The following is a 27,967-nucleotide window of genomic DNA, read 5'->3' on the forward strand; positions in this document are numbered from 1 at the left end:
ATTAGTATTTGTAGGACTTGTGTTGAAGAGACATTCGGCATCTGTCAAGCGTAAGTATACAACCGGTTTCATTGATAACTTCACATCCAGCTTTTGAGAGTTTAAACATTCATAAACATCAAAGTGTCCACTACTGAAATAGTCACCTATCAATCTATGATGTTTAAGAGGCATTGGTGGTTGTCCAAAGGTATAAAATATTTGGCCATTTCGGTACACTTGGAAGCGACAACCAAACAATTCAGCGGCAGCCATCAACACACATGCAGATGCATAGGTGAAGGGCTTAAGCATTTCACTCTTCTAGTGCTCCTGTGTAGTCTAATTATCTCCTATACCGTCATCAGTCCACACCTTGAACCTGTCCTAGTCATTCAATACATAAGACACAATGTTCCTCCGGATATCAAGAGTGAGCCTGATATGGCCATGCAATATGTAACAAAATGGAAAAGGCAGGTGCCATCTCCGGGCATGGAAACCACTCGGTAAGTGACAGTTCTTTAATCGATGGTGATCACCTCGATAGACATGTTAATGGGGGTACGATTGGAATGATAAAGGAAATGGATATCTGAACAATGTAAAGTAAGTCTAAAATATCTACACAATAACTATAATCATAATAAATGAACAGTAAAACAGCGGAGAAGCCATGGATTAAATAAAAAGGCTGTAGTTATCAGCAGGGAGACGTGAAACCTGTGGCGAAGCAAGGAAGGGAATGTAGAGACCGGAATGACGGACGGCCTTATATAGGCAGGCAGCCAGCCAACAACGTGGGAGGCATTGGGATGGGGGACCCAACGCCGCCTCACAAGGTGACCGAGCTGCAGGCTATGGACGTATATATGTACGCAAGTAGGATTCAGTGTTGGGAACCCGCATACCAAATTTCTTGAAGATGGGCCCATAAGTAACAAAGACCATTGAAAAGTTCAATATGGCGGCCGACAGTGGCGTCATACCACTGAAATATGTACATTTGTTTCGTTTAGCGCAGGGAAGCCACCTACCAAATTTTGTGAAGATGGGGCCATAAATTAGAAAGTTCAACATGGCGAACGTTGTCAACCTTTATGACCGTTACGCGTAGAATTTCGAAATGAAATCTGCTTAACTTTTTTAAGTAAGTTGTAAGGAATGAGCCTGCCTAATTTCAGCCTTCTACCTACACTGGAAGTTGGAGAATTAGTGACGTTGGAAAGTTTAATATGGCGGCCAACAGTGGCGTCATACCACCAAAATTAGTACGTAGTCGCAGCGGAGAAGTAGTGTGTTAAAGAAGTTATGAAAAAGAAAAGGAAACATTTTAAAAATAACATAACATGATTGACAATGTAATTGTTTTGTCATTGTCATTAGTGTTGCTGGCGCGTATGTGTGTATGTGTATATGTATATATATATATATTAGGGGTGGGACTCGATTAAAAAAATTAATCCGATTAATTGCAAATGTTTTGGTTTTTTTTTTTTTTTTAATTTAAAAGGGTTTTAGTGGGCGACAGAATCAAATTATAGACATGGACATGAATATTGTAAACTCAAGCTGTTTTCATTTCTGGAAAAAAAAATGCTTTTAAACTGTATTTGAATTCAAAACAGAAACAAAAATATCATTCCTGGTTAAAATTGGGCAGACTTAAAAATAAAGTGGTAGTTTAAGTACTTTAAGTACATTTTCAGAATGGTATTGTCTTTATGTTGAAATTTTGGTTATTAATATTTAAAGTGCAGTTTTCTTCTTAAAAAAAAAAAATAAGTCAGAAACATAAAAGGTAATTTGACCAACTTAATCTTTAAACTCTGAGTAACCTTGGCCAAAATTATTTTGTACATTAGGCTAAAACAGTGTGATCATTGAACATTTAGTAATTAGAATTACTAACGGTCACGGAAGTCCAAATATCCCTAGTAAGAGCCACAAAGTCCGCTTTCTGTAATGCATCTAATTTTGCTTGCTTTTCAGTGTGCACAAAACCATGCTTTTATCAAGGCTTCGCTCGGGTAGTCGAAATGATCAGTCGTAAGAACGCGCTTTATTCCGACTCTAACATTTTTGTAGCTGTGATGTGTGCATCAGTGTAATGGATGTACCAGGAAATCATGCATTGACAAAAGTTCCCGTTTGCTTGGAATTGAAAGTGTGATTAAATGCGTTATTTTTAACGCGTTATGGAGTACATGCATCGAAGCTTCTCAGCTGTGCTTGTGCTAAGAAAAGTAAACATTTTAAAAATAACGTAACATGATTCTGCGTTAACCGCATATTTTTTCATACGTCCCAAATCAAGGAGATACGAGGGTAAAATGAATCGGGTAGCGCGCGTACATACTCAGTGCATCCCTCTCGGAATCGAACCTCGGATGTCGGCACTAGAGGTGAAGCCTCTACAATTGCGCCACGGCGTGTGGCTTGTCTATTTGAGAGTATGTAGATCGAGGTGTATGTGTGTGTGTGTATATATATATATATATATTTTTTTTATTCGCAGCGAAAGTAGTGTGTTAAAGAAGTTATGAAAAAGAAAAGGGAACATTTTAAAAATAACGTAACACGACTGACAATATACACTATTTGTTTTGTGAGTGTTACTGAGTGTTGCTGTCATCAAGGATTTGATTATCATTATTTCTTTCAATCAGGTTCGTATTTGTAGGATGTGTTGTGTTCAAGTTACATTCCGTGTTTGTCAATCATTGTAAAGATGACAGGTTTCATTCATCGATTCGTTTCTTACTGCATCAATAAACAGCTCGTCTTCTTCTTTATCTGAGACCTGACACACTGCATGCACGGGTTTTTGTTACACTGTCTTCCTTTAGCGGGACATTGACTTTTTCCACCGTGTGCTTTGTTTCCGCAGTAGCTGGATTTATGAATATGCTTGTATGTATCAGACGCTTCATATTTTTTTGCTGCCTTCTCAATTGTGTAATTCGGTTTTTGTTCAGCACTCTTTGGAACTGTTGCTTTTTGTCTCTGCACTGCGTCAGTTCACGTGAGCTGCTTGGTGTTCTTGCATCGAAGGTTCCCAGCTGTGCTGGTGCCATCTCGTGTGATGTCCATGGCTGTATGTAATGTCAGCTAAGACCCGGCACTTAAGTTTCTCTTGCAGTTTTGCTGAGTTTGTGCCAAACACCACCCTGACCATCTCCTCTTCCTCTGCATAAGCACAGTCCTTCACCCGTGAATATTTAGCGGCAGTGTTTCTATTGGATTGCCGCTGACGGATGACCTTATATGGGCAGGCACTAAATTACGTGGGAGGCGTAAAAGAGAGAGAGCGAGCCTGCCTGGCTGGTTCCTTTAAGCAGAGCCGCTCCCTGTTCATTGTTCTCAGTCAGACGTGCGTGCTTTAACTGCGGTCTCTTTGTGCTCTACAGTATTTTGTGTGCTTTTGCAGTTAACTATGGCTTCTAAGCAAGTGAAGAGTGGTGAGAGGAAAGTTTTGAAGAAAATCGAAGTAAAGAAAGAAATTATTGAAAAGTTTGAGCGTGCCGTTCGTGTTACTGATCTTGCCACCAAGTACAAGAAGTCAAAATCTACGATTTCGACTATTCTAAAGCAGAAAGAATCTATTAAAGCAGCTGATGTTGCCAAAGGAGTTACAGCGTTAACCAGGCAGAGGCTGGAAGAGGTGGAAAAACTGTTTACCAGTTTACTCATTTACCAATTTGAGAACCCTCGTGTTTTCAAGCAGCACAATGTAAACAAAGCCAGACTGCCAGTAATGTGGAGGGCAAACACGACAGGTTGGGTCACAAGGGCTTTGTTTTTGGAATGACTGCATGATGCTTTCGCTCCCACCAGCTAAACAGCTAAAAACACCAGAAACCCAAGAAATCACAAGAGAGAAAACACCTGAAGGAAATCATCCCTCCATTGTGGAGCCAGACTCTTCCTTCTCACTTCATGCCAGAACTCGCCTCATGCAAGGTTAGTTTGATTGGTGGTTTTTGTATTACGGATTTTCAGTTGGTAGCGTGAATTGTTGCAATGTTACTTTTCTCTTTTTTTCCAAGTGTTCCTTTTTTCCCCGCTGTTCTTAAAACTCATTTTAAAAAAAGTGTTTACAGCGATCGGGCTGTAAGGCTATTAGCATGAACTCCTGCAATGTGTTTTGGTTGCTTGTGGTTGGTTTTTAAATTAAAGTTCTGTGTGTGTGTGTGTGTGTATGTATATATGTATATGTATATGTATGTATATGTGTATATATATATATATATACACACACACAGTGGAACCTCGGTTCACAACCATAATTTATTCCAAAACTTTTCTTTGGTTCACGACCAACTCGGTTTATGACCAATTTCCCCCCATAGGATTGTATGTAAATACAATTAATCCATTCCAGACCGTACGAACTGTATGTAAATATATATAAAGATTAAGCACAAATATAGTTAATGACACTACAGAATGCACAGTGTAATAGTAAACTAATGTAAAAACATTGAATAGCACTGACACAACACACCCAGGCTCCCTGCTCATCTAAACAAGCAGGCTCTCTCTCTCTCACACTTTTAGTGTCACCACTACACTCCACCCGTGCACAGTGTAAATCCCATCCTCCTTGGTATGAACTTGCACCACGAAGCATGTCAGTCTGAAGATTTGCCCCGTGGTAAACTGCTACTAATCAGCTGCCCACCCACAACATTAGTCAGCTGTGCAGAGAGCATTTAACACTGTATGTGGCGGGGTTCCTAGTGATATACGTTGATTGGATATGCAATTGTCCAAAAATTCGATGTCAAGATTTTTGAGGAATCGCGACATTTTAGACTTCCCTGACTTTCTCGTATACAAAGCTACAAAGCATAGGGAAAGTATTGGAGTCCTCTGAAAATTCCATTTCAAGATTTTGATGAATCTCAAAGGTTCAGACCTCCCACCCAGAGTCCAAAAATACCATTTTTGAATTGTGTTTGCGTGTCGGTGTGTACGTATGTAAGCACGATAAATTGAGTATGCTTTCACTTAGGTCAACCAAATTTTGCATAAAAGTATTAGGTAAACAGCAGATTTCCAACAACTTTTGAGGTATTTCCATTACATTTTTTTTTCTCATGCAGCTGGAGAGTCCGATTTATTCAACTTTTATAATAATTGTTCAATATGTTATTGATTTAAGTTGTTGATGGTTCTTTGCGCATAATATAAAAATATCATCATCCCCATATCTGAATATACAAGAGAGTCTAGGGGAGACCACTCTTGATTTTTTTTGGGCATATACTCTCCACCCATCCACAGCACAAATCCCACCCTCGGCACAAGTGTTTTGCCATGAACTTGCACTGCAAAGCTTCTCCATTCAAAGCTTTGCACAGCAATAAACTGCTGCTGGTCGGTCGATAACCTGCAACATCAGTCAACCATGCTGAGACTGCTGTTTCTTAACTTTGTGACTTGTGGACTTCTAGGTGACATCAGCTGATCTCTCTCTCTCGCTCGCCCTTTTTGTTTACTGTCACCACTACACTTCACCCATCCACAGCACAAATCCCATCTTCATCGCCGAGTGTATCACCATGAACTCGCACTATAAAGTCTTTCAGTTTGAAGATTTGCACTGTGGTGTACCTGCCGGTGGTCCATTGCTAAACCCGCAACATCTGGCTCAGAAGTGGTCACCTTACGGCGTGAGCTTAATGGGAGAATACCTTCAGTTGGCCGCACAAAGACCATCTCGGAGCGCTGCGAGCGGAACTCAGCTCTTCTGTGCCTGAGTGAGTGAGGGTCTCTTCCTGTACCCTTTTGGTAGTTATTCATTTACCCAGTGATACCTGTGTTTCACTCGTAGCTTTACAGATTCCCCAATCAGAGCTCTCGACACAGTTTCACATACAGTACCCATCACATTTGTGTTTATTTCAATAAATAAACATACATTTTTCATTAAAAAAAAAAAAAAAAAGTTTACCAGGCTCATTTTAATCAAAGAGTTATCGTACCAATTTTAAAAACTCCCAGAGGGTCTTCAGCCTTGACATGAAGGCAAGACTGTCACCGGTCCAGAGTCTAGTTTGAAAGAAGAGGAATTAGCTTCCCAGTCAGGAATCTGGCTAACGTGACAAACCACATGGGAGATCTTCATGCTGGTGGGTTGAGGGGTTGGTTTAGGGGGTAGGAGTTGGTTCTTTTTCTTCAATTGCCAGTATGGTGAGGATTTTTTTGTAGTGCCTTTCACAATAGACATTGCAGCTGCTGGTCATGGCCTAAAGTGTCCCTGAAGTTTGGTTTCACAGCAGGACAGAGGAGGAGCACACAGACCCATCCAGAACAGCATTTCAGCGGGACATCATGCGGACAAACTCTGGAAAATGAAGAAGGATGGGATGAAAGCATCTGGTTAACATGCATCTGGTTAAAATAGTGGACCCCTTAGGCATGGTGGCAGTAGTGACATATTTCATTATAGGCTTGCAAGGGGGCCAGCGAAGACACAGATGGACACTGCAAGCTCCCAAGAGGGAAAAGAGATTGCGACCAACCGAGGATCTGAACCTACTGAAGACATTGTGAGGGACACCACAAGCCCCCAGAGTGAAAGGAGACTGCGATCAACCAAGAATCTGAACCCACCGAAGATACTGTGAGGGAGCACTGCTTAGGACCGCACCACCATACTACTCCCGGTAAGCACACGGTCTGATTAGATATTACAGAGGACAAAATGATTCTGTCTTTTCTGAATATTTAAAGTATTAATTATCTAGGTAGTAAAAGTGCACCAAAGTTTGAGCTTATAAATGAGGTGTACTGGAATTGCTAAAAAAAGTTAAATATCCCTGATGAAAGCGACACCGACAAGCTGAACACACAGCGTCAGTCATATTTAGTGATGAGCAAAATGATCTGTGTGAAATCAAATTTCTAGCAAACTCGGGGATTTCCTTTCACAAAATAACTCCCAAGATGTCTTTCGTTTCCTGCAAAATTTCTTGACGTTGACACAAGAAGAAAAAAATATATAAAAAAAAATTGGTGAAGTAAGACGATTGCATTTACTTATAAAGTTATTATATTATATTAGTTATAAAAGCACTAAAAAGCAAAAAATACTTGTTTAGCATGGCAGGGAATTACAATGTTGTTTTTTTTTTAATATTACTATATATAATGAAAGTAGCTATTCTATTAATTGATTGAATGAATTAATTTATGCGCGCCCCACAATGAGGATGAAGAGCTCTGTCCAATAGTGAACAGTGTTAAAGTAAGACAAAAAATTGGTTGCTAAGTGACCTACAGCCAATGACGTTGAGCCTTTGTATGTTCAGATATATTCTCGGTGACCAAGGTGGTAATCCAGTCTGAGAGATCTCTAACACCTCTCAATGATGAGTCTTTTTAAGCACTAGGGAGCTGTGTATACATCAGGGGTCCCCAACTCCGGTCCTGGAGCGCCCCATTGACTGCAGGTTTTCATTCTAACCCTTTCCTTAATTGGTGCACAGTTTTAACTGCTAATTACCGTATATATTCATCTTGAAACCCGAAAAATTGATCATAAAATCAGACCCCGACTTATACACCTGTTCGAAAACATCTTCTTGCTTCCTCCAATCTTGCACCAGTTTCTCAGACACATCGAATTTTCTGGCAGCAGCTCAGTTGCCAATTTCTTTTGCAGCTTCAACGACTTTCAATTTAAAATCGGCTTCATGTTTTCTTCTGATCGAACACTCCATCGTAGATAAGGGATGCTCTTACAATAAAGGTGTATGAGGGTGCGAGGTACAAAAAACACAAAACCGTGCAAACGTTGCTTTTGGAATAGTTCGGGTATTACCATGTGGTCACGTAGGCATGATACACAGAAAAGAAAAAGGCCGTATGCTCCGCGGTTACTCTTTTAGGTGGCGTTAGCATATCATAATCTCTTGCACCAATAGCGTGAGTTGTCTGCATTCGACTTATACGACCAACATTATATAATACTGGAAATCCATCTATCCATTATCCAACCCGTTACATCCTAACTACAGAGTCACGGGGGTCTGCTGGGTCCAATCCCAGCCAACACAGGGCTCAAGGCAGGAAACGAACCCCGGGCAGAGTGCCAGTCCACCACAGGGCACACACACACGGGACAATTTAGAATCGCCAATGCACCTCACCTGCATGTCTTTGGACTGTGGGAGGAAACCCACGCAGACACGGGGAGAACATGCAAACTCCATGCAGGGAGGACCCGGGAAGCAAACCTAACTGCGAGGTAGCAGCACTACCCACTGCGCCACCGTGCCGCCCTAATACTGGAAATTATGTGGTAAAATCAAGTTGTGACTTATCTGGGGGAGAACTTAAACGTGAGTGTGTATGGTGACTCCTTTTCCTTTCATTTTAATTGCTTTTGAAGATTTGTTCCTCTGAATTGCTTTATTTCTTTCCTTAAATGGCACCCAAACAGAAATGAAATATGAAGACCAACTAAGTCAGGGCCTCAAACTCACACCAATTTCACTCGAATCAGTTGATTAATTAGGCGCCGATTCATGTTGTTAATTAAACTCGTTCTTTAATTCCATGGCTTGTTGCTGCCCTCATTGTGCAATAGCAGACATTTCTGAAATTGTCGATTTTCTCTTTTCTAAGAGCGCCGTTAATGTTTTGAGGGCCTGAGTAGATCAACATTCCTGAACTCTTCATCTTTCTTTATTTTCAGATATTGTGTGATGGACACAGTCATTATTGTTTGGCAGCTAATTAAGGAGTCTGAGTCTTCAAGAGCAAGTCAATAAAAATGAATGTTAAAGGAGTTAATCAGCAGCAAAAAAGGTCACTAATTAGGAAAAGGGGTTGAATGAAAACCTGCAGACACTGGGGGCCCACCAGGACCAGAGATGGGGACCCCTGATACGCATCATTCATACGGCACTTTTGTGGTTAGAGTCTGTGTGTGTGTTCTTAAAGTGCGAGATTAGACCAACCCAGTAACGAACCTGGTAAGTTCATCTCTCCTGCGAGAAAGTATGTAAGAGGAAGAAGAGGAGAATACCTCGATAGTACACAGGTTCAAGTTATTCCGTTGGTCGCAGTCTCCATCATTTCTTTATTTTGTCAGAGTTACCCTGAGGCTTCCTCTGTTGACCAGTGCTACTCTTCTTTTCTTTTTTTTTTTATACCCCTCTCCATTGCTCACCTTCAAAGCTCACCAGTCCGTCCCCATTGAGGTCGACGTCCTTCACAATCTCATCGATCTCTCGTGGATTCAGCTGTTGGCCCAGAAGCTTCTTCATGGCCTCCCGAAGCTCGGCTGTGCTGATCTGGCCATCCCCATTGGAATCAAACTGTCACGAAACAAAAGGGGGTTAAGCGGTTGAACAAGGAGTCCAGCTGGTGGGTCAGGTTTATGGAGCTTGGCCGTCTCTACCAAGCATCTGCTCCTCCATCTGGGTTCATTTTTTTTCTTTTTCTTTTTTGTTTTGTCCGTGTAACTCGTGTCCCAAAGTGGATGTCCTCCTGAGTGGCCTTCAGAATATTTAATCAATTGCATTACTTTATAGAAATGCAGATGAGAGAATGGACAGGGGAGGCTCGATTTTCGCTTTTTACACGAGACCCCAAAATCGTGTAAACGATGTGGACAATATGGTTACAGGCATTACAGTGGATTAGCAAAATGTTCACGTTTTGGCCTTGAGCTAAAATCGGTTCATTTCGTCTTTTACCTCTTCAGGCAACACTCGATACCCCCGGAAGGACCAACCAGATGTTGAGGAATTATTGCAAATTTATTCCAAGTCCTAAAACTTGAATGCCATATTGAGACCCTTAAAAGTGGGTCGAGGTGCCTCCCACTCTAGTGACCATCACTGAGGTATTTCTACAACTCGTTTACGGTCAACTCAGTTGACTGAACATAAAACAATCTGACAAACGAGAGGAGACCATTCAGTCCGTTTGTCACTCGTGTGTTTAGCTGCCCCAACATCTCGTCCAGATTCTTCTCAAAGGTTCTCAATGTTTCTATTCAACTCCATGTCTCTGCCGTTTTGTTTTAGGTTCCTTTAACTCTTTGTGTAAAGAAGAGCTTACTGGTTTGAGTGCTAAATGCCCTTCACCTTAATTTCCGCTGATGACCTAACGTGATTCACCATGGAGTTGGAAGAATCAGTTGAAGGATCAGCTTTATCAATGCCTTTGAAAACTTTGAAACCCTGGATTAGGCCCTCACACGCAGTCTCCTTTGACTGGACCTGGTCAAGCAAGGCACACATCTGTCTACAGAAGACCCCACACTTGAGCAAAAACCAAACCATGCAGAGCTTCTAGACAAGATTGTGTTGAGGTACAGATCTGGTGAAGGCCACAAAAAACATTCCCTGCAGCATTGAAAGTTCCCAAAGGAACAGAGGCCTCCATCGTTCTTAAATGGAAGATGTGTTGCGACCAACATGTCTTGCCCTAGACTTGTAAATCCTGAACAAAGTGAACATTCAGAGGGAAATGGCCTTGGCAAGACCAAGAAACTGATGGTCACCCTGGATGAGCTCCAAAGAGCATGTGTGACAATGAAAGAAACCTCCAGAAGGACAATCGCCCCTCGGTATTGAGGCTCACTTGGAGTTGGTACAATGGCACCTAAAGGCTTCTCAGACTGTGAGACACAAGGTTCTCTGGTCTGATGAAACCACCGTCCACGCCATGTCTGGGCACCACTCATCACCTGGGCCCAGTTACTCCAATGGTAAAGCATGGTGAGGGCAGCATCATGATACGGAGTTGAGGACTGAGTCACCATTGAGGGGAACCCAAATGGAGCAAAGTGCAGAGATGCCAAGCTGCATTTTCTGCATACAGGGAGTGCAGAATTATTAGGCAAGTTGTATTTTTGAGGATTAATTTTAATATGGAACAAACACAGTGCTATCAGTCAATCCAAAATGTTAATAAACCTGAAACCTGAATGTTTCACAACGGAAATGTGAGTGTGAACATCATCAGGGGAATACATATGTGCGCACAATTATTAGGCAACTATTAGTGTGCAGATTTATTATGCAACTAAAGGAAAAATGAAACTTTTCCCATCTCACTTGTTTATTTTCATCTGTTATAGTGAGAATAATAAACAAACACCTCAAAATTTACAAATAAACATCTCTGACATTTCAAAAAATCAATCAATCAATCAATGACCAATATAGCCACCCTTCTTTCCAATAACAGTCATAAGCCTTTCCATTCATGGAGTCTGTCAGTTTCTTGATCTGTTGACGATCAGCTTTTTGTGGAGCAGTGACTACAGCCTCCCAGACACTCTTCAGAGAGGTGTATTGTTTTTCTCCCCCGTAAATCTAGCGTTTAAGAAGTGCCCACAAGTTCTCGATAGGGTTTAGGTCAGATGAGGAAGGGGCCATGTCATTATTCCTTCATCTTTAAGGCCTTTACTGGCTGGCCACGCAGTGGAGAACTTCGATGCAAGTGATGGAGCATTGGCCTGCATAAAAATCATGGTCTTTTTCCTGTATCACTGTTTGAAGAAAGTGTCTTGAAAAACTGGCAGTAGGTTTGGGAGTTGATTTTGAGTTCATCTTCAATGCAAAAGGTCCAACTAGCTCATCTTTAAAAATACCAGCTCATACCAGTACCCCACCTCCACGTTGGAGTGGAGCTCTGTGCCCATTACTGATCCACAGGTCCATCCATCTGGTCCATCAAGAGTCACTCTCATCTCATCGGTCCATGAAAAAATCTGTCTTCAGATATTTCTTGGCCCAGTTTTGACGTTTCAACTTATGTTTCTTGTTCAGTGGTGGTTGGGTTTCAGCCCTCCTTACCTTGGCCATGTCTTTGAGCACTGAACACCTTGTACTTCTGGGCACTCCAGGTAGGTTGCAGCTCTGGAATATGAAAGTACTGGAGGATAATGGGTTCCTGGTAGCTTCACGTTTGATTCTTCTCAAATCTTTGGCAGCTAATTTGCGTCTTTTGTTCTCAACACGTTTCTTGCGACCCTGTTGACTATTTGCAACAAAATGTTTGATGGTTCTGTGATCACACACCAATATCTTAGCAATTTCAAAAGTGCTGCATCCCTCTGGAAGACTTTTTACAATTTTTGACTTTTCAGAGTCAGTTAAATCTCTTTTTTGGCCCATTTTGCCCGAGGAAAACTAGCTGCCTAATAATTCTGCACACCTTGATATAGGGTGTTGATCTCCTTAGGCCACACCCTCCCTCATTACACAAATACACATCACCTGACGTGCTTAAATCCAATAAGCATTCAAGTTAATACAGCTTGGAGTTGGAATATACGCATAAAAATGATGATATGGTCAAAATACTCACTTGCCTAATAATTGTGCACACAGTGTATTGTTTTATTCGTTGCCTGTTTGTTTTTTTGTTTCTTTTTGCTTTTTCATTATTGTCTGCATTCTGAGGAGGACATGCGTGTGACAATCTCATTGATTGATGTGCCCACGACAATACAGCTTTTCACTTTGAACCCGATCACAAATTCAACTATTCTGTTATTAAAATGGCTGATGGAAATGCCACTGCAGCAACATTCACCTTAAATTACTTTGAAAAGATGAAGACAGCCAGCTGGGTGTCTCTGTGTTGACACCTCAAGCCAGTCGTCTAAAGGTGATGTACCGTAAATTAAAAAATGTTAGGATGTGATGAACAGCCCCACTCCATCCCCAGACCAAGCACAATGACACGTCCACCTCGCTGGGGGTGACACAACTTTAACAAGTCCAAACCCCCAAGCCCACCCTCACCTCTCGAAATGCGTCCCGGAGCTCCTTGACTCCAATCATATCTGCTGTTTCGGCCAACATCTTGGGTCCCATCAACTCCACAAAGTCTTCAAAATCCACTCGGCCCCCACCTGCCAGAGAGACGGACACACACAGGGACAGCAGTTATGGCGAGCCCTACGACGGTTTCATTTTCCATTTTTTGTTATTGAACCCACTCAGACGAAGAGTCACGGAGCAAGTTGGAGCCAAACGCTGGGCCATTAAGCTAAGCTGCACTCTTGTCACCCTCAGTGGGGTATCTCAATGCGTTTGCCCCCAAGTTTGCCCTCGTCCCGTAGTAGTGGTCTCATTCTCCTGCTCTTATGTGGCGGCTGTTGCTCTCGCTCTTCCAAACTACGTAAAACTCACAGATCTGCTGGCTTAGTTCGATGAGTTCCATCTCGGTGGGCATGTAGCCCATGGTCCGCATGCACTCGCCAAGATCTTTGCAGCTGATGAACCCATCCCGGTTTTTATCGAACTCCTTGAAGGCTTCCTTCAGCTCTGCAGATAAAGAATTGCACAGAAGACAAAGGGAAGGGGGAATACGTTAGAAAAGCCCACCGACAGAGATTCTTCAAAAAGGGAGACATTCTGTGCGACTTGAGCTATGAATCAGTTTACCGTTTCAATACGTAAAACGCCCGTGAGGCAGGGACACTAAACCGTCCACTACCATCTGCCCCCCACTAAGGGCGGGACAGTGCCGGACCATCAGATCAGGTTGGGGAGCATCTACTGGTACAGAACATTGCCGACCCCACCACATGACAAAACCGCTCAGGATCCTAGTTGGCAACCCCCCAGGCAGACACACGGCCCAGTCCCACCCCCAGGAAATGACCCTGTATCTGCTGCAGCCAGATGTTAGTTACATGGGCTTCCCCTTGGTGTGGTCTGGCCACTCAACAATGAGGGTCCCGAGAGCCGGATCACCCTCGGGGAATCTCACCACGTGGCTGTAATGGACTCTCCCTCACAATGCAGGTCATGTGCCTCATTTGGGACTCCAACCTAAAGTCAAAGCAGCGGTACCCAAGGATTCTCCGAAGAGACACCAATGGAGTCCAGTCGTCATCTCGGGTCTCTGGATGGCGTCCATGTCTCACAGCCATATAGCAAGACAGGAAGCACCAGGATTACGAAGACTTGGACCTTCGTCCGCTTGCAGAAATATCGGGAGCACCACCCACCCCTTTCCGGCCACCTCATGACCCCCCCATGCTCTCCCAATCCGTCTACGGGCAGTAACACTACTGGATGTGCCACCCATGTTTGTCGGCACTCACTGCACGATACTTCAGATTTTTTTTTTTTATTTGTCTTTAGACAGCGGGGTTCTGTCAACTGGCCCAAGTACGACCTTCTCAGTAGGAAGGTCCTGCTAATGCACGTTTCTGAGGCACGCCATCGCTGTGGAAAAGACTTCATTTCCCTACATTTTGGCCGTGCCGATGTCCCCTCCACTCACACTGCTGTTAAAGCAGCGGTGGCCGGACCCTTCCTGGCAGATCCAGTCAGTTAAAGCATCACTAAAACCAAATGAGGGGGGACAACCACTGTTAAGATGCTCAAAAGCAATCAGTTTGAGACCCTAGACCCCCAGTAAGGAAGTGGTGGGATGGGTTAAAGCACGGCTGTCAAACTCCAGTCCTGGAGGGTCGCAGTGACTGCAGATTTTCATTCTAACCATCTTCTTCATTAGTGACCAGCGTCTGCTGCTAATTAACTTCTTTTGCTTTAGTTTTAATGAACTTGACTCAGGCCCCTTAGTTGTCACTTTTTCATTCATTAGCAGCCAAACAATAAGGTGACACAAAGCACATGACCAGCTCACCTGTGCCCATATGAACATAAAGAAAGCTGAAGGTCTCAGTAAGGTTGATCTCCCAGGTCTCAAACATTTTGACGGAGTTCTTAGAAAAAGCAGAAGATTCAACGGTTTTGGAAATGTCCGCAGTGGCAGAATGAGAGCGGCAACAAGCCATGGAATTAAATAGCGGGCTTAATTAACAGCAAGAATTGGCTTCTCATTAAGAAAGTGACTGGAGTCAAATTAGTTGGCGTTTGAAGCCCCAGTTTAGCTGGTCATCTGTCAGCTGTTTTCACATCTCATTTCTGTTTGGCTGCCATTTAATGAAGACAGGGATCATTTCAGAGGACTGAATCCTTAAAAACAGAGCTATTAAAATGAAGGGAAAAGGAGTTAATTAGCAGTGAAAACTCGTCACTGATGAGAAAAAGGGTGAGAATGAAAACCTCCAGCCACTGGCCTGGAATTCGACACCCCTGTGTTACAAGAGATCTGATACACTTGTGTGGCTTTTGTTTTACGGCTCTGAGACGCACACAATCGCACTGGACGGCCCACTCATCCACATGAAGCCTTACCTTCAATTTCCTCTGGCCTCAGTTCCCGGTCCTGTGGTTCCAAAGGTAAGGCAGAGAAATAAAAATGAGACATTTAAGCTGCTTGGTCAGAAAAAGAAACGATCATCAGACACTTCATGCACAATTTCAACATGACTTCTGTTAATGGAGAGAAAACAAAGTCACGAGATGAAGCCAAGACACGGAAAGGGAATGAAGTTCAATGTGGTGTGTGGGGGCTGCTTGGGAAGAAGAGATGCACCCTTCGAGAATGAGGCCTGTCCGTGAGCAAAAGGCAAGAGGGTCCTCATTTCCATAATGACTTGGAATGGAGTATCATGGAAGTCTCCATTCTCAAACTTTCTGATAGGGTGGGCGTCTATGGTGACCAACACTGAACCACAACAAACTAACATCTTTGTCGGGGGGGAAAACAAAAATCTCATGTCACATAATCCACACGTCATGTCATCCAGTCATAGGCTCACAACGGGCATTACGTTCCCCGAAATGGGACTGAAAATACATTGTAGGAGGCATCTGAGGTGGATAGGCATCCTGGCAGGAAGTCGGGAAGCTCTCTTACACAGCTGGGAGGCCCCCCGAGAAAACAAAGACATCCCGGCCAAGAGAAGTAAGGAGGTCGCACCAAGACAAAGCTCCCCTAGAGGATGGACGGACATCCCAGCTGGTCGTGGTTCCCAGGACAGGACAAATAGTAAAGGACAGCAATAGACTGTCACAGAACAATATCTAGTTCCCCCCCAGGTGCTAGATGGCAGCAGCTCTCCATGATGGCACCCATTTGGGAACTAGCAGCGAATGCTGGGAGCTGTAGTCCAGCAATACAGCTCTGCTAGGTACCATGGTTTGTAGGGAGATGCACTCTCCAATCTATGGGGACTTTTGTATGACCCGGAAATACTTCCGGGTCCTCAATAAAAGGACGAATCTGAGCTGGGAGGACGTGGAGCAACACTTGACTGGAGGAGGGCAGTGCAGCGGTGAGAGGAATTACTTAAGTTTTGCTTGTGCTTACAACTGTTTGGAGGTTTAGTGTGGAATAAACCCTCCATTGTCTGAACGCTGGACTGTGCTGGTGGGCCCACTGACAGCCACAGTCCATTACAACGTTTAGAATGAAACATAGAACAACATATTCAAAAACGGGATGGGCTTAAGTTGAAAATATCGAAGGTGGAACTAAAGAATTAGAAATGAAGGAAGAAAGAAAGCCATGTCCGCAAGGTGGCCCTGTAGTTAGAGGTACCGCCTTGTGGTGCCAGGGCTCTAGGGTCATTACAGTCGGTTGAGTTTTCATGTTCTTCCCTACCTGGGGTGTGCTGGATGTTGTTTACATTGGTCGGGGAAAGCGCACACATCCCAGGACTACACTGAAGGGGGGATACCCCAACTACTGATGGTCCTGATTACTGAACAACTGTAATTTTAGCTAGTGGAGATAAAGGAGAACATCACCTTAAAAGGAGACACCACCCAAGCGTCACACTTTTTTATGCTTTTTGTTGTTTGCAGTTATGGCAGTGAAAAAAAAAATTAATCCCATGCCTTTTATGATGGTCCGGATTAGCTCCATGATCCCCAGCAGCCACCGCGCGGAAATGGTGATAATGAAACCAAGGATGAGCCGGGCAAATGAGGACACACATACAGGTACCGTAGGTGGAACAGCATGTTGGGGGCTTGTATAGAGCAGCAGTTCTCAAACTTGGGGGGGCGTCGAATAAATGAACAAGACATCAAAATTATTTTTTTACATTTTTAATTCAAATTTAAATTTACAAGCATATAATCACAACGAATGCATTATAACTAAAATTAGGGTCGTCTCGTGGGGACGTGGAACATGAGATTTTTGCAAGACACGCCCTACTTACAACAGATATTGTATTAGAGCACACCCATCAAAAACACTCAGTTGTGTAAAAGCACGTAGCACATACAAAGCGTATAAGGACAATACGGAGAATAGAGACTCAAAGGCAGATAAGAGATTATGAAAGCAGTGGAATTCGAAAGGCTCAAACAAACGATGGCGCGATACGCATGCAGAGAAAGGTACAGAATATGAAAGCAGTAAAATTTGAAAGTATTGTAGCGTCCCAGCCAGGTTGAGGCCTTTTTGGTTTTAAGCGACTGTTTGGTCCGATTGTGGGACGGCTGATAGCGGGGTACTGATTGATGCGGTGGAGGGGTGATACCCAGGGGATGAAGGGTTGGAGAGGGTGCTAGAAAGTCGTGTTTGGGGTTAGGAAGTCGGCGATTATTCAAGTAAAACTTTTGTGACACTTTTATTACATCAGTCGCTACAGTATCAAAGAAAAGATAGAAAAGATTGCATTACCAGAAAACAAAAGGACATTAATCATCAGTACCAGGTGTAATTGAAAAAATAGCAGGACAAATCGAGGTCAGAAATAAAAGGCAACGAGCAGACAACAAAGTCTTTTCGCATTTGCATCATTTAATGTACAAAACGTGGATTTACACAATAATAGACCATACGCTATGAGAATCTGTGGTCCAGCAACAGTTAAAGTTTAACAACAAGTTGAATTTCAAAGAATACACAATTCGGTCAGGTGTATATTTATGATCACGGAGAAGCGATGCAAATTTTAACAGGCAAAAAGAAAGGTAATGTATATATTCCGGGAATAACATTACACACCAAAGGAGATCTCTATATGCCATTCGTATTAAAATGTTTACAGTTTCCCGTGAGAATAGCTTTTGCTATGACAATCAATAAATCACAGGGACAAACGTTAGAAAAAGTCAGATTATTTATTAGAGAAACAGAAACAATATTCACTCACGGGCAGTTATACGTTGCGTCGTCACAATGTGTCTCCAAAAAATTATGTTTTTAATGAAGCTTTAAAGTAAAAATGCAAATAATGAAATTGAAACAATTCCAAAGAAAAAAAAAATGTAATTGTATATCCGATTAACCAAACACGGGGGTTGGCGAGCGAAGCCCCCTAGTCTGAAATAAATTAATAAATACAATAAAGAGATCCAAGTGGATCAGACAGTTACAAGTCAGTTCTGACTCTGCTGGCAACAACGCTTCAGACATCTGTTTAATATTCAGCAGACAATCTCAGACGAGGAGGTCTATCATATAAAACTGACCAGAATAAGGCCACAAAGAAAATTGCAATCCAGTAAACACCGAGTTGCGATTCTGGTTAGATGTTGAGGCCTTTCACAAAGTTGCTTCTCACGAATAGGACTTTCTGGAGTTTGGTGGCACACGTAGGGGAAAAAAAAAAATGACAAGCAGGATAGAAAGCCAGCCTCCAAGGAAGCAGACCCCCACACCTGATCTGTAAACCGTGACCACGTCACCACCTTCGCCACGATCTTAACACACCCACAAGTGAGGACTTTGTTACTCCATCAATGTGCATTTGGGGAAAACTCCATGGCCCTGATGGCCTACTTCTGAAACTCGGCCAGGAACCCCTGGGTAGCCTGCAGGGGGCTCTCTCTCTTTCTCTCTGCCACCTCTAATTGGTACACACAGAGAAGAGCCCACTTCTATCATCTCCACTAACCCCACACACTGCCATGACACGTTCGACGCTTCTTCATACCACTTTGCTAAAGACGTTGTAAACCAGGAGTGGGCAACATTGGGCCTGGAGGGCCGCGTTGGCTGCAGGTTGTCATTCCAACCCAGTTGCTTAATTAGAAACCAATCCCTGCCAGTCTCAGACCTTATTTAAATGTATGGCTTGTTAGTCTGCAATGTTAGGCTCTTATATCGTAGATTTTTTTCCTTACCAAGGATCTCATCCAAATGATTTGAAGCCTAAAACTGATCATTTTCAGTCTGACACATTTTCCTCCTAAATGTTTTATTAAACCAAATAGTTCACGATGAACCCCCTTTGTCATTTGCATCTTATTGCTAATAAGGATCCATTAAAAACAATGCAGCTGTTTAAGACTGAAATAAGCAATTAAGGGTGGGGAACCTTAACAAGCGAGACCACTAAAATGAAGCATCAAAATATCACTTAAGCAATAAGTGCTTCAGCAGCAGTAATTGACTGCTCATTAAGAAACAGGGTTGGAACAAAAACCTTTAGCCACTGTGGCCCTCCAGGTCCTAAACCATTCATCCCCTCCTCTACTCAGGCCCCCCTTTTTTACATGCTGATAGATGGGCACAGGTGTGGCGATGACTGCCTCCAGAGTGCTAACGAGGCAACTGACTGCCAGTCACATCTGCACACGAATGCTGGGCCGGCCAGTTACCCACCCTGGGACTGCCTTATCATGCTGTCGCTCACACCTACAACCCCCCTGGCCCGAGGGTGCCTTTCTATTTATTTATTTACAAAGGTGCTTTGCCCGCTAAATTACACTTTCATGTAGAACAGAGATAACAACGTTTCTGAAAGAACGGGACTCAATGGTGACCAAGACAGGACAAGAGCAAACACTATCAAGAAATATCCCATTACACGGGGGGGTCACATAATCCACACGTCAAGTCGTCCAGTTGAATGCTCACAACGGGCAAAATTCTTTTTTGTTTCTATTTCTTTAGTTCTACTCTTGATGTATGGAGCCCAAGCCCCTCATTTTGGCATTGATAGATAGATACTTTATTAATCCCAAGGGGAAATTCAGATAATCCAGCAGCAGTATACGGATACAAAGAAACAATATTAAATTAAATAGTAATAAAAATGAAAAAAAATAAAATTAATGTTCGCATTTACTCCCCCGGGTGGAATTGAAGAGTCGCATAGTGTGGGGGAGAAACGATCTCCTCAGTCTGTCAGTGGAGCAGGACGGTGACAAAAGTCTGTCACTGAAGCTACTCCTCTGCCTGGAGATGATCCTTTTAAGTGGATGCAGTGGATTCTTCATGATTGACAGGAGTTTGCTTAATGCCCGTCGCTCTGCCACAGATGTTAAACTGTCCAACTTTAATCCTACAATGGAGCCTGCCTTCTTAACAAGTTTGTCCAGGCGCGAGGCGTCTTTCATCTTTATGCTGCCACCCCAGCACACCACCGCGTAGAAGAGGGCACTCGCCACAACCATCTGGTAGAACATCTGCAGCATTTTACTGCAGATGTTGAAGGATGCCAACCTTCTCAGAAAGTATAGTCTGCTTTGACCTTTCTTACATAGAGCATCAGTATTGGCAGTCCAGTCCAATTTATCATCCAGCTGCACTCCCAGATATTTAAAGGTCTGCACCCTCTGCACACAATCACCTCTGATGATCACAGGGTCCATGAGGGGCCTGGGCCTCCTAAAATCCACCACCAGCTCCTTGGTCTTGCTGGTGTTAAGGTGTAAGTGGTTTGAATCGCACCATTTAACAAAGTCTTTGATTAGCTTCCTGTACTCCTCCTCCTGCCCACTCCTGATGCAGCCCACAATAGCAGTGTCATCAGCAAACTTTTGCACGTGGCAGGACACCGAGTCATATTGTAAGTCTGATGTATATAGACTGAACAGGACCGGAGAAAGTACAGTCCCCTGCGGTGCCCCTGTATTGCTGCACACAATGTCAGACCTTGTTGTTCCTTATTTAATTCTGAAGGCATCTTCTGCACCCTTTTGTCGACATAATGCCCATGGTGGACCTGGGACTAGATCACCTTGCACCTATTGGGACTGTACAACTGGATGGCTTGATGTGCGAGTGGCGTGAAACAAATATTTGTTTCCCATTGGCGTTTTTACACTGCGTACGGTTGCCCAGCATTGATCTCCATTGATGCCCATGCACATGCAATTTTTTGCTAAAATTGGTTGTTACACAAAATCAAACGCGTTCTCGAGGGGAGGAGCATTTTAATTGAAGTCCCACCTCTTTCTTTCATTCATTGGTCAAGAGTCCTGTCTTTAATTTAAACACTCATTTGCTCAGCGTGCACTTCTCTGATTTGCCAGATGTGGTTTATTTTACAATATTTTAGCAGAAAATGGATGTGTTTTGCTTACTGGAAGCATACACTGGGATGACTTGACATGCAAGTGGTGCAAAACAGTTGCAGTTCATTTTTTTTCCCCCATAGGTGTTTTTAAACTGTTTGCTGTTGCCCGGCGTTTGCCTCCATAGACGCCCATTCTGTCAAAACATTTGCTATCTCCGTTCTTCATTAAAACGTGAGATTACATTTTCTTTTCAGCTGTCACTACAAGCCACATGCATGTTTTGCTAAAATCGATTGCCGTTAAAAATTTTTGGAAAATCGGACGCGTTCACACTGGGTAGAAAATTTAAATTGAAGTTCTGATTCTACCCGTCATTCATTGGTCAAGGGTCCTGTCTTCACTTTAAACACTCGTTTTCTCTGCGTGCACTTCTCTAACTTGCCAGAAGTGGGTTTATTTAACAATATTTTAGCAACAAATGCATGTGTTTAGCTTATTGGAAGCATACAACGGGATGACTTGACATGTGACTGATGCGAAATAATCGGCAATAATTTTTTTGCATAGGTGTTTTTCTATTGTTTGCTGTTGCCCAGCGTTGGTCTCCATAGTCGCCCATTCTATCAAAATGTTTGCTATCTCCGTTCTCCACAAAAAAATTTTTTTTCAGCCAGCACTACAAGCCGCATGTCTGGAAAATCAGACGCGTTCACGTTGGGTGAAGCATTTGAATTGAAGACCCACTTCTCCCCCTTGTTCATTGGTCAAGAGTCCTGTCTTCAGTTCTGTAAGCTTGTGTTCTTGGCCTGCACTGCTCTAATTTTCAACATGTAGTTTTTTTACCAAAACAATGCCTGTGTTTTGCCCCTTATGAACTTACAACGGGATGACTCGACGTGTGAGTGATGGGAAACGAGTTGTCGGGATTTTTTCCCCATGGACGATGCTCTACTGTTTTGTTGTTGCCCAACTACTTTTGCTCTGCTCCACAGCCCCGTTCCCTAATTGGCCGTCCCTTTCAACAGCTCATCGGCTGTGTCACGGTGGGCCTCCACTTATTGAGGTCTTTCTTGACGTCCTGAGTGTGGCGGTAGAGCATTTCCGGCTTTTCAAAGTCACTTCTCGTAATGGACACGGTTTCACAGATGAAGACACTCTGCCACGCCTCACTGCTGGATTGTGTCACACGGATGGCATCTGACAGTCGCATGAAAGCCTTGGGCTTCGATTTAGCAGACCCCCAGCGGCTTTCTTCTCTTGACAAATTTCATCTCAAGCCCTGGCAGACGACAATGCATCATGAGAGAAAAAAAAAAAGTCAAAGTAAGCAATCCACTTCGTTTCATCCTGTAAAGAGGATTAACTTTCCTCAATGTGTCTTGATTGCTGAGTGCTATCAGAATGCACTGCCTTCTCCCTTATCAGCCCCATAAGTCGCAATAACAGAAATAATCCTGCGTGCCCGTCATGTTGGCGCAGGGCACAGCAGGACCACATGTCTGGGTCGGAGGGTGCAGTGCCAAAGCGTCACCTGCAGGGTTAATGGTGGTGGAGGATTCATTTCATTCAGCTGATCATTAGATACGACTACACATTATAACGACCCAGGGGGGTGCGTGAGCAAGACAGAGGAATGGGGTCCGCATCTTAACGCCGATTACTGGGGAGTGGCCCACCGCTCTGGTCTTCAGTGGCTCCTATCCACTTGTCCCAATGCATACCACCCAGCTAGGCACTCACCTAGGGTCAGAGGTGACTCGTATGCCACACGATTCGCCTGCCTCTCTGTGAGCCCACCCAAGTCCGGGAGCCAATCGGAGGATGACGGGCTTCAGCAGCCGGGGGGACACGTCCGATCAAAGTGCTCTACTGAGGGAGGGCTCTTTCTGTGCTCCCCCTTTTCCTGCAGCTCATAGTGGTATTCCCCCCTCCTCAGATAGTCCACCCACTTGCTTGGCACCTGTGGAGTTTGTCCCTCTCGTCCCCCTGAGGTCCGGACCACTGTTGATCTGTGAGTTTCTCCAAAGCGTTATTCACAGCAAATTATTTATTGATAATTCGGCCGGTTTAGGAGAACGCTTTTTTCCTCAGCACTCCATAATGTTTTGCGTGGCCAGCGTGACACCCCCCCCGAAGGCGCCATAACAGCCAACATTGGATGTGACCCCCGGGTATATAAAGCTGATCATTTTCAATTACAGACTCTGTGAGATTTAGTTAGTGGCAGAACAGATCAGTAAATAATGCGGGTTCTCAAAATGTCTTTTTTATAAAACGTACAGTGTGGTGGAGGGCCAGGGCCCTTACCCAGCTGGGGCAACTCTACACTGGAAGGACCGAGGTGGGGGAGCGGGGTGACAAATTCAGGGCATAATCTCCCCCAGAGCACTGGGTAATGCCCCCCTGGGTTTCAGTGGTGCCCCGGACTCCCACAGGGCTTCATGGGAGTTTCCATGGGGTCTGCCTTGGGGGGGTTATGGTGACATATTCAGGGCATAATCTCCCCCAGAGCACTAGGTAATGCCCCCCCTGGGTTGCAGTGGACTCCCACAGGGCTTTATGGGAGGGGGGTGCAGCTCCTACTGAGACCTGGAAGAAGGTTACCAGAGACCTGGAGCCCTTCCAAATGCCCCAGAAAAGGGGCCACAGTCTGGAGGAGGTGGACAACGCTTGACAGACAGACAGACGAGGACTGAAAAACAGTAGAGAAAGTGCTGTGTACGGTGCTGTAAACTGTGCGGTGCAGGTGGAAAACGGAGTGGGGGGAAGCGTTTCCCACAAGGAAAACAAAATGAATAAATCATAACGTGTGTGCTGAACTTGTGTAACGGCGTCTGTCTGTGTCGGGTTCAGGTGGCAGGCCACAACAGCATAAATAACGAGTTATGTCTGCTTGTCGGCGAATTCCCAGGTCATTCTTTGACTTCCGCGTCAGTACAAGAGAAGGAGATGCGGGTGCCCTGTGCGGGCACAATTAGCCACATGGAGATAAAAAACAAACCTTGAAGGAGCCCGACGCCCTAAAAACACAGGAGACTCTATGAAATAATAATACCAAAGGATTTCTTACTATTTACATTTACATTTATTTATCTTTTTGATAGACGAAGCACAAAGCATCAGCACAGACAGCCACAATAATTGCTCCACCGTTCGAGTTGCTCTACCTCTCGCCACGTGTTGGAGCGCAGCTTGCCTCTGCTTAGCTAGCGATACCTGCTTGTTCAGCAGACATTATCATCTAGGACAGGGGTCCTCAATCACAGTCCTGGAGGGCCGCAGTGGCTGCAGGTTTTTGCTCCAACTCAATTGCTTAATAAGAAGCCCTTATTGCTCAAGTAACACTTCTGCTTCACTTTAGTTATCTCGCTTGTTAAGATTTTGAACCCTTATTGCTTATTTTAGTCTTAAACAGCTGTAGTCTTGGTTTTTATTTGCTCCTAATTAGTAATAACATGCAAACGACAAAAGAGACCAGCAGTTCTCCATTTAGCTTGTTACCATTTACACCTCTGTGTGTATTTATCTGCACTATTGGGTTTAATTAAATACTTGGAAGGAAAGTGAAGAGAAAAAAGTGAAGGACTGAGAATTCCTCCTCCATTTTAGCCTTCAAATCATTTGTCGGATCTTTAGGATATGAGAATGACCTGACAAGGCAGAGTTAAAGCACTAATGAGCCATGAAATTAAATTATTGGCAAGAATTGCTTTCTAATTAAGCAACCGAGTTAGAACAAAAAACCTGCAGCCGCTGCGGCCCTCCAAGACCCCTGATCTCGAGATTGTTAAGGGGTAACGTTTGATGTTTTTGAGGGAGAGAGATCAGAGCTCCATGTGTTTCAGAGGAATGGAAAGATAGGGAAGGACTGTCTCTCTGGGGTGGCATTTATTCCCCCAGTATGCTAGGTGGCAGCTTCCCTCGGGCAGATCTCCCATTCATACACCCACAGGGGCACCTTGTAGTCTTGGTGTGCCATCAGAGGGAGCCATCAGAAAGGTGCCCACCTCGAAGGAGGTTCCACCGGACCTGGAAGTGCGGCCAGGCCCGTAGTCATTTGACACCAGAAGTACTCCCGGGTCCTGACGTAAAAGGAGCCACCCGGCTTACCTGGAGGAGAGACGCAGATATAAGGAGTTGGATTTAATAAAACCGCTTTGACTGTCTGACTGCACTTGTGTGTTGGGTTTGAGGAGCTGCAGCGTCCTCTGGTGGCCACCGTATATAACATGCATACAGGCACGTTGTAAAATAAGGTTGACGTAAAGCAGCCAATCAGAGATCCGCATGGAGGGGGTACATTCCACTCATCTTGTCCCCACCGGACCGTTCCAGGTGGTGGTGCTCATTCCTAAAGGCGCAATTTCATAATGAAGTAAGTTGCTCTCCGGACCCCTAAGCCAAACCCCTCCTTCAAGTGACTGGGGGGGTGGGGGCGGGCCCACCTGTTACTGCCTGGCCAGATGTTCCTGCTGCTAAGAGGAGCGTTGGCTTTGAAACGCAGCTCTGTGCCCGGACATCACGGCTTCTCTAAGCCTCCATCAAAATGGTGTAATGCCCGACTTAATCCCTGTGTAACCGCGCAGCAGACTACTTTGCAGGCTGGCAGACCTAAATCTTTTAGGCCTTCCAATAACAAGAGCGGCTTTTCAAATCCTGGAAGAGTGAGAGGTCTTGCTAAGCGCCCGCTCTCTGCTAACCTCGCCATTGCGGTTAATGAGGTTAGCGATGTCACCCTCGTTGTTTAAGATGTCCTCAAGTTCTCGCAGCAGCCCACCTGACTGTCCTGTAGCAGACGTGCCTCTGGCTGGGACCCGACCGTTTTGGAGGACATTTACATGTACTGCCCTTAATCCCCCCGGGGGTCCTCGTTCTGTGGCTCCTGACCCCACTGACACAAAGTGAGCGGGTGTGAGGTGCCCCTCATCTGCTCCGTCCTTTTGCTTTCATTGACTTCTGAGGGTTAGCAAACTGTTTCTTATTTGAGGTCAGGTCCACACTCCCAATGACACCGAAAACCGTGAAGCCCAGGGCACCATTTATGGACCTTAACCTGCTTGCCCTGGTGGCACAGTTGTTGAACTGTACTTTGAGATCTCTGGATTCTTTATTTGCAAGATGGCACTGAGAGTGGCGCTTCAATGCAGCATCAGTCGTAATACTTTGTAACGTATGCACAGTCATATAAAAGTCCCCAGCACTTGGTTAATTATTAATATTGTGGTAGCCCTTTGACAGATGGCAGACATGTAGTGACATCAACGATCAGGGCATCCAGAGATCTGGCACACATGCAACATTTGCCAGTCACAATTGTAGATGCACTCTCTGTACGTGTGGCAGTAAACCCAAACTAGACAGACCACTCTGGGACCCCAAATTTCAATCCTGGCTCCCCCTGTGGATTCTGCATGCTTTTCTGGCGTCTGCTAAGCTTTTTATTTTTATTTGTTTATTAATTTTTGCCAGTTTCTCCAGCGTTTGTCACATAACAATTGTGTGAAAAAGTAAGTACACCCCTTGAAATGTCATGTCATTTTCTAACCCTCTTAATTCAGACCAGGGTGATGGGGTGGGGGGGAGTGGGAGGTGCTGGAGCCTATGCCACCTAGCACAGGGCACAAGGTAGAAAAACACACTGGGCAGGGCGTCACAGGGCAAACACACGCACACACACACCCCAAGGACAATTTGGTGTCACCTAGTCACCTAACCTGCTTGTCTTTGGACAGTGGGAGGAAACGGAGCACCCGCTGAAACCCCACCTGAACACGGAGAGGACACGCAAACTCCACATATGGAGGAACTGGGACACGTTGTCCCTGATCTCCTTACTGACCCACCGTGCCACCCTCCCATGAAATGTTTATTTTCTTTAATGAAACTCGACAAATCATTTAAAATAGGTTATGTAAAATAACAAACCTCCTGCCATGTTTACTTTCTGTAGTCCATTGTAACATTTAAACACACACAAGCGCTCATTTGGCTCATGGAAGAAGTAAGAGCAGCCCAGCATCTATCACTACGTCAGATATCTAAGATTAACTTCTGCTGCAAATCATAAGAAGGGCATCAGGGAAGATCTCATCTGGAGCCGTCGACTTGAACCCCAGACATGTAGTTTATGGTTGGTGGCTGAAGTGGGTGTCACCATCGTGGCAAGATGGATGGAGCTCTCGGAGGGACTTCACAAAGAAGGTTACAGTTTAGTCCCCCACCACTTGGACCAGTCCATCACAGGGTGAACACACCATTGATATGCAAGATCCTGCCATTGGTCTGTGAGGTTCTGCCATTGGTCTACAAGGTCCTGCCATTGAGGTGGGGAGGTCCTGCCATTGATGTGTGAGTTCCTGCTATTGGTCTGTGATGTTCTACCGTTGGTGTGTGATGTCCTGCTATTGAGGTGGGGAGGTCCTGCTATTGGCGTGTGAGGTGCTGTCATTGGTTTGCGTGGTCCTACTATTGGTCTGTGATGTCCTACTGTTGGCTTGTGGTGTCCTGCTATTGATGTGTGAGGTCCTGCCATTGTTGAAACGCTGCTGTTCTTCTCTCAGAGTGTGACGGCTTTGAGGAAGACAGAAAATGATCCAGTCCAGAGTTCAGCGGTTAAGGGCTTCCACTTCACTGTGGAAATGGACTATGGGCCTTGTTGTCCTTATTTCCAGGAAGCCAACTCAAAAGTGCATCAGGCTAAGGAGCTTTTATATGGCTGCTTGTGTAAGACAAAGAGAAAAATGTACTGTAAATCTTTAGGAATTAGAGGAGTTCTCCCATCTGAGAATCATCTACATAAGTCATCCATGGGGTTGGGGGTTTCCCCTTGCAGAATTTCCACCAACAGTCATTCTGTTTTTCACCCTGGTGGTGCAATGGCGTTT

The 27,967-nt window shown here is 44.4% G+C and overlaps 1 protein-coding gene across 3 annotated transcripts in view; it reads right to left on the reverse strand.

Annotated features, from left to right (window-relative positions):
* Window positions 1-5,668: 5,668 nt before the first annotated feature.
* The window catches only part of LOC120538181 (calcium-binding protein 2-like), a 69,856-nt gene continuing 47,557 nt past the window's right edge, over window positions 5,669-27,967 (reverse strand). For 2 of the 3 annotated variants that reach the window (XM_039767629.1, XM_039767628.1), the window contains 5 exons: window positions 15,171-15,201; window positions 13,149-13,283; window positions 12,759-12,868; window positions 9,164-9,311; window positions 6,306-6,331 (listed from right to left, as the gene is read on the reverse strand). In XM_039767629.1, coding sequence (XP_039623563.1) covers window positions 6,306-6,331; window positions 9,164-9,311; window positions 12,759-12,868; window positions 13,149-13,283; window positions 15,171-15,201 — 450 coding nt within the window. Of the gene's footprint in view, window positions 6,332-9,163; window positions 9,312-12,758; window positions 12,869-13,148; window positions 13,284-15,170; window positions 15,202-27,967 lie in introns of all 3 variants that reach the window. The other variant, XM_039767627.1, reaches the window with a different exon arrangement.

Source organism: Polypterus senegalus, chromosome 10 (assembly GCF_016835505.1).
Source record: "Polypterus senegalus isolate Bchr_013 chromosome 10, ASM1683550v1, whole genome shotgun sequence".
NCBI classification, from domain to species: Eukaryota; Metazoa; Chordata; class Cladistia; order Polypteriformes; family Polypteridae; genus Polypterus; species Polypterus senegalus.